The following is a 7,500-nucleotide window of genomic DNA, read 5'->3' on the forward strand; positions in this document are numbered from 1 at the left end:
CGTGAGTATTGCGTAAAGGACCCTACGCCCCTGCCGCTGAAATTTTGAGTGAAACGTGCAAAATAACCAAAGAACGCCAGATCAAACCACCGATGTTATCGTCATGCAGCAGCTCTAGTAAATAAGTAGACACACTCACGTCCAGAAATGCACACTAAATTTTGGTATCCAACACGAGTTTTCTCTTCAACTCTAAACATTTGCTGCCCATTTTTAAGCAACAAGGTAAGTGTAAGGAGCAGCTTTATTTCTTGGTGAGAGGGTAAATGCAGCTGTTTAACTTTACTTGAGGAGAAAAGTTTACTAAAGAGAAACTTCGTGGCGTTAATTGTCTGTATTTCCAGACGCGAGTGATTTAAAGGTGGGGAGAAGAACAAGAGGATACTTTGTGACGCTCATCAAATCGGCGGCTATCTTATTACATGCACTTTTGGACATATCTGAGAGAACCACGTAATTGGCTCGCAAACAAAGCCGAAAACAAAAGACTCAACAACAACGTCTTAGGGTTTAAGACAAAAAAAAAAAAAAAAATCAACAACAACAACAATGGCAGTAGCTGCTAAAATAGCCAGCTTTCAAACGCTGCTACGCGAACCTTGAAGTCTTTACCCTTTATGCGCGGTTTTTAAACACTCCAAAAACGTGTTTTGTTAATTTAATTTAAATGCGCCAACCGCTAACTTTTTGCTTACTTAAGCCCAAACCGACACCACCCGATAGGAATTTCATAATCTTTTGCAGGTGTTCCTCGACTGTACATGTTTAGTGCACATGCTCGTTTGTTTTGCATCTGGAAGATGTAATTTCAATTATAACCTCTCCCTAGGGGTTATCACGCATAGCTTAACCAATGAAATCCCCGCGTCCTAATTGCTCGGAATACACGAAATTCTTTGTGCATTTCGTTGCACCGAAAAAAGACAACCTAGATTATTCAGGTATTCGAAGTAATAATTGTTGGTTTTTCGATCGATTTCCGTCGATGTACGGGTGTGACAAATAATTTGGAACATTGCAATGCATCTGGAACCGCAAAAACAAAGCACAGATGATTTCAACGCGTACGATCGCATCCCCAAAAGGTGCAGCGACCTGCAGTCATAATAATGTGAGTTGCTGATAGATGTAAAACAGGATTGTCTTTCAAACAATCTTTATTTTATCCTTATGACTCGTTTTTTTATTATTAATATTTATTTTACCATCAGTCTGCATTTTACCCCGGTCTGCAGTCTGCAGTCTGCGTCTTACACTGACTGCCCAAATAACCGATTTTTCGACGGAAAATTCATCCCAGAGGATAACGCTATTCACTGGACATGTAATAAAGGTAGATATGTTCGAGCGAAAGCGAAAACAAGCGAATATTTTGACGGAAAACACAATAATGTGAGATCAAAGGAACATATGGTGAAGACACGCAAATGCGCCATCGCTTCGACAATAATCTTACCTTTTCAGCGATTTTAACGCTTGAAATTCCATTCAATCCACCTTGTCTAGTCTTTGAATTCACTATTATCGCTGCCCTGCGAATCTTCAATGTTCTACATAACAGCACACTTGGTAAAAGACGGCTCGACGGGCGACAGATTGTTGTCGATGTTGTCGCCTGTCTTGTTCAGTATCCAATTGATTTGCCATTTTTGAGCTTCATAAGGGTATATTTTGTTCAAAGATCCACTTAAACGCCATTCGCGTTACATGACTTTCGACGCCATTACAGGTTAAGTTAATGATTCTACTGTGTCCACCAGAGAAATGCACGCATTTCCACTACCCTCTCGATCCTAAGAAAATACGCGCAGAAGGCTCTATGCACAAAGACACCACTTACCGGGGGAGTGACAGGCAAGACTTTTACCGACACGGAAAAAAATAAAAAGAATAAAACGGAGAAATTCTACCCATTATCCAACTGGGATTGCCATAGGGCAACCCAGTAATGAAGTGATCGAGAACTCTCTCCGGTAGACAAAAATCTGTACGCTAAAGCTAGCCTTTCAGATGGACACCTATCTTGGTGTTTGGAGGTGTCTGCTTCAATAAGCTTATAAACTTCTGCAAATTGATCCGGGCTCATTCTTATCATCTCCTTAAACAACTAATTGTACAACGGTATAGAACATATCCTTTTACCAGTCACACGCGCCCCTCGACGACATCTTTTCGTATTTCGAAAGTAAAACTAGGTCGACGTCAATCAAATGGATTGACGTCCACCTAAATTTTACTTTCGAAATGTGAGAAAACGTCGTTGAGTAACCAGTGGTGCAGCAGCTCTCGTAACCTGCTATTGCTTGGTATTGCAAGCAGCTTCTATTGTTTTTAAGTCTAAGTCAAAGGAGAGTTTTCCTTTTGGAAAGGAAAAGGAATGCTTTCTTATTCTTGGTTTTCACTCTCGTGATCAACAGCCATGTTTTTTTTTTCGACGAAAACAAAAGCAAACGTTTGCATCACAATAGATTTCAAATCCCGGAGAACTGGGTCGGGACACCAACATGGCCGCCGTTTCTTTGTTTGGGAACACCAACGTGGCGGCATTGACATGTGAAAACCGAGAATACGAGAAGAAGGGACGTTTGGAACACGAAGAAACGACCCTTCGCGACTCTGGTAATTTCGTGAAAACTCCGAATATACGAGTGAAATTAATCCCTAGTTGCCCTCAGGCCCATGAGATTAGCATAGGAAATCGTATGAACTTCCTCGCGCATTTCGTAATGGACCCTTCAAAGGTTTTTGACCGCCATCTTGGCTGGGGGGACAAACACGGCTAAATTTACAGTAAATGTGTGGAATTTTGGCCTACTTTGAACCACTGTAGCGCCGCTAAAAAGAGACAGATTTCCAACTTTTGCTACTACTTTAAATAGCTTTATTGATATCATTCATTCAACAGAAGGTAAGGCCATTAAGGAAGGTATGACGTCCGTAAATTCGAATAATAAGTCTTCTCATATTGCTTCTAATTTCGCGGCAATTTGCCGTGATGATTTTAAAAGGGTTTGTATGGAATCTTAAAAATTCGTTTATAGTCGTTTTAGCCTGAATCTGCTCTTTATATTTCATGAAAATAATCTCAGTATAAATGTTTTTTAAAAGACACTTTCACTGTGGAAATCTGTCTCTTTTTAGCGGTGCTACAGCGGTTGAAAGTCGGCCAAAATCTCATACATTTACTGTAAACTTAGCCTTGTTTGCCCCCCAACCAAGATGGCACCAAAAACCGTGAAAGGGTCTATTCAAGGGTACGAATGATGTTCTGAAAGTTCTCGAAAAGGCGAGTGCAACTCGAAAAAGCTGCAAAAGACCACGAGTGACCATAAACACGGAATGCACGAGCAAGTTCAGAAGATTTTTTATTCATTACCAGAAATCCCAGTCATCGATCAAATTTCATTGGAGCTAACTTTAAAAATGGCAGACATGAAGGAAAGGTAAGTAAAGGAAAGTAACTTTATTTAATTGTCTAGTCGTTCTAGCGCCGGACCACTAATTGGGGACACTGTAAACTGAAATTAACAATTAACGCAAATGAAGTCAAATGTTGGTTTTTGAGGAGAGGGGAAACAGAAGTACCCGGAGGGAACCTCTCGGTGCAGAGAAGAGAACCAACAAACTCAACCCACATATGACGCCGAGTCTGGGAATCGAATCGAATCATTGGTGGGAGGCGAGCGCTCTCACCGCTGCGCCATCCCTGCACCCCAAAATTACAGATGATTGTAGGATGGAAGACTGACAAATTACAAAAAACAGAGCTGTGAGCGACGTCGGTCGTCTTCCCTCACTCCTAAAAAGTGAAAAAGTGATTCATATATAAGTCCTTTTAAAAGACACCACATTTGCTAAATGTCTTCTCACATTTCACCAAACCTGAAAACTTCCACTACTCTTGATAACATCGCAATAAAATAGCCCTTCAGAAAATGAATAAATGAATTAAATATCCCGTAGATCGGCATCAAGTTCAGAAAAAATCGGCAGCTTTTTGAACACCCTTTCTCGTTGGTCATTTACGTCTCCATTCTCCTTTATTGAAGTTGATGGAAAAGAAATTAAAATTGAGTTCTTTCTGAGTGGAGATTACAAAATTTCTTCTTATGGTCACGGAACTAAGTGGTGCTACGTCTACATATGCTTTGGCGTTTTAGAATTCACAACTGTTGGACAGATTGAACACTAAGGCCTGTTCCAAACGTCGTGCTACTGCCGTGCCGAACTCAAATGAATTTGGCTTGGCAGTGGCACGACGATGGCACGGCAGCGGTTTCAAACGTCGAACCTAATACAGTCGTGCCAAATTCAAAAGACAAAACAAACCATCCATCCAGCGTAATAGTATGCAAATAATGCAAAAGACATTAAATTAATTTATGAATTGAGTTCGGCGCAACAATAGCACGCCGTTTGAAACCAAATCGTGCTACTGCCGTGCGGCACGGCAAGTCCTGCCGTGCTAAGTAGTCGTGCTGAACCTAATTCAGCCTTGTCGCGCTTAATGGTTTCAAACGGCGTGCTACTGCCGTGCTTAAATCAAAACAACAATCAATTTTACGACAGCTCGTGAAAATATGATACGATCATAAAATGGGTTCGATCCTTTGCCAATAACTGCAATAACAACTAGCCATTCAAAGGAGAGTGCATTACATCCTTGATCAAGCACAATCATGGAATCTTCTTGCTTTTCTCCAACAGCACAAAATGGAATCCGTGAACGCTCAAGAATAGTGGACAAGTTCTCTCCATCACTGTGATTACTGTACAGCACAGCAACTTTCTTTGGACTTATTGTTTTATTCGCCTCAGTCTGGATTATTTCCACCAGCTTGGACCCTTCCTGTATCCCTGCTTTCTTACCACCTGGTGGACCCAACACTTCAACTGCTGGTCCACTGATGCGATGGCCAATTCTGAAACCCGACTGGTATTTCTCCATTAAGTGCAGTTCAGTAGAAAGGACACTGGGGTAAAATTTATGACACATAGTACCCGCAAACATTAATATTTCTTCTGTACTTCTCATGGCTGTTTCCAGGATAGTACGTATAAATTTGTAACACTTAAAAAGCAAAAGTTTCTCAGCAAAATAATGTACCTCGACACCCGGGAAAACTAACCCACGGCCCAGTTCTGTTTTAGTGAATATGTCTTTGTAATTGTTCACTCCGTGGTGTTTTTTGAAATATTGCAGAAAGAACTTTGAAAAGAAGTCACTCGGAAACGGGCGATGCGAGTCGTAGGCAAGCCAGCAATAGCATCCCTCAGGGTTTTTCTGTTTCAACAAAACCAAAAGCAGAGATTGCAAGCCAGTGAGATTGAGAACCTGCGCCTCATCAACGAAAAGGTGGAAATTTTCTTTCTTTTGTGGAATAAACTCATAAAATTTCTTGAAAATGCAAATGGTGACTTCACTTGAAGATATGCCATATGCTGCAAAGAAAGCTTCATACTGTTTGTCCTGCGGGGGTGGAACACATATTACGACCTTTTCTCCCTTCTTGGCACATTCCAAAGCTTTGTATTGGAGCAAGATCGTTTTTCCAGTTCCTGGTACACCACATATCAGCTGGTGGTTTGGGCCTTCCCAGACAGAAATTTGCTCTAAATTAAGGAACAAAATCTGTTTTGATAAATCAGCCATCCCAGATGTGCCTGCTGTCTTCACAACATTTGGACGTTCACTGCAACCACTCCCTTTTCCCTTCTTTCGTTGCTTTCTTTGGGACTCAAAGCTTTGTTCCAATGCCATCTGCTTCGAAATCATCTGTAAACGATTTGATAATTCTTTATCCTCTTGCACTTTATCTGAGAACTGTATTCCTTTAGGTTTCCCTTCCTTTCCTTTTTCAGGTAAAAAAATTTTCAAAACGGTTTTCTGCGCAACAAGCTTGTGAAGCAAAGTCAGAAATTCTTGCTTTTCTCCAGTGCCACATCCTTCCTCACTGAAATGTTTTTTCATCCAGTGTTTAAACTTATTACAAGAAACCACATCTAATTTCTTTAGACAGATAATGTCACCTTTGGGGAATCCATCTCCGTCCATATTTGGCAACGCAATGACTTTGAATACTGGAATGCGGTTCTGCTCTGGTAGAAGGCCTCGGATTATCTGCTCTCCCTTCCGAAGTTGATCACAACCTTTCGATTTAGGACTTATCGTGTCTGCTTTTGCTTCAACCAGAATTACACCAATTTGGAGATGGACTATTGCAAAGTCTACTTCGCGCTCAAATCGAGGTAGCTCTTCTTGGGGCACCAGGCCTGGGCAAAGATACTCGATGAATTTTGTGAACTTTAATTTCGACAGAACAAACATGGGTTGGGAATATTTCTCTCCAAACGCCTTCAAAACATCAAAGATCTTCTTTTCGGCGTCATCCCCCTTGATTGTGTCTAGCACGATATCTTTAAGCGGAGTTGCACCACAAGCATCGCCAACTGGACCTACATAATCCCTCCGAAATAAAGGAGGACACATGATTGTTGTTTCACCACTGTTCCCTAGTCCTCCCCAGTTTCCATACAGCCTTTCAAAGTTGTCCTTTATGCCCTCAGAGAATTCCATAAATTTCCCTGCAGGACCTTTCACAAGCGGAGGAGGACCAGAAGAGGCCATATTTACCTCGCCTGTAAAAAAAATAAAAAAATTAACGGGTAAATGAGGGAACGAAAACGAAACGGTGGGAGTCTTGGTGTAGCTAATCTATGAAATCGACGATCGATGGCACTCGATGCCAATAGACCTTATTCACGATGGCCGCCATGTGGGATTTGCTATTATCATGCAAATTAGCTTCAAACTTCTGAGGGGGCAAACGACACAATTTCGAGAGGTTATAATGAACATCTTAGCCACACAGATGATTTGTTTCACTTTCATTGAATGTTTATCTCCTAAGCAGTAAAATAGAATGATTACACAATTTAATTCGACGTTTTTTTTAGTGAAAAATGAGCAGCTTACGAAGTAGAAAGTCAAAATGTCAAAGGCAATTAAAAGATATAAAATTATTATAAAAGGTACTTAATTCTAAATCCTAAAATATACTTTAAGCAAAGTTATTTCAATATTTCGAAGAGCCGATTTTCCGCAATTTGCCTTTTCGCCAATGTTTGCCCCCCAGCATAACACATGGCTAATTTGCACGACAATTTGAAAACCAAAATGGCAGCTATCGTGAATATTAATCGATTAATTTTGGTAATTAATGACTAATCGATCGTCCAGGTTTGTGTGATCATCGATTTTCATCGATCATCAACATCAGTTGATTAACTGGCATCGACTGGTATCGATTGTCATCAGTTCTCATCGACTTTTGACAGATATTTATTGGGTTCACACTAGGCACTAAGTCTGTCTTAGCCTAAGCAAGCCAAGTCACCCTAAGTCCGCTTAAGCGTTCAGACATATATAGAAGACAAATTCTTTCCGTGCAAAGCTGTCATCATTAACGATAAAAATGAAGGTAACTAACATCATAAATG

General features: G+C 40.7%; 2 protein-coding genes across 3 annotated transcripts in view; both read right to left on the reverse strand.

Moving 5' to 3' along the window:
- Positions 1-727, reverse strand: part of LOC137979721 (neuralized-like protein 4) — a 7,642-nt gene extending 6,915 nt beyond the window's left edge. Inside the window, exon 1 of the transcript XR_011118405.1 lies at positions 696-727. The gene's annotated coding sequence lies outside the window, so the exon portion shown is untranslated. The remainder of the gene's footprint in view (positions 1-695) is intronic.
- Positions 728-3,280: 2,553 nt separating this feature from the next.
- Positions 3,281-7,500, reverse strand: part of LOC137979728 (uncharacterized) — a 14,322-nt gene continuing 10,102 nt past the window's right edge. Inside the window, exon 2 of one of the 2 annotated variants that reach the window (XM_068827071.1) lies at positions 3,281-6,639. In XM_068827071.1, the coding sequence (XP_068683172.1) occupies positions 4,538-6,628 (2,091 nt within the window). In that variant the 5' untranslated portion in view covers positions 6,629-6,639 and the 3' untranslated portion in view covers positions 3,281-4,537. The remainder of the gene's footprint in view (positions 6,640-7,500) is intronic. The other variant, XM_068827063.1, reaches the window with a different exon arrangement.

The sequence above is a fragment of the Montipora foliosa genome, chromosome 1, assembly GCF_036669935.1.
Source record: "Montipora foliosa isolate CH-2021 chromosome 1, ASM3666993v2, whole genome shotgun sequence".
In the NCBI taxonomy this organism is placed as follows: domain Eukaryota; kingdom Metazoa; phylum Cnidaria; class Anthozoa; order Scleractinia; family Acroporidae; genus Montipora; species Montipora foliosa.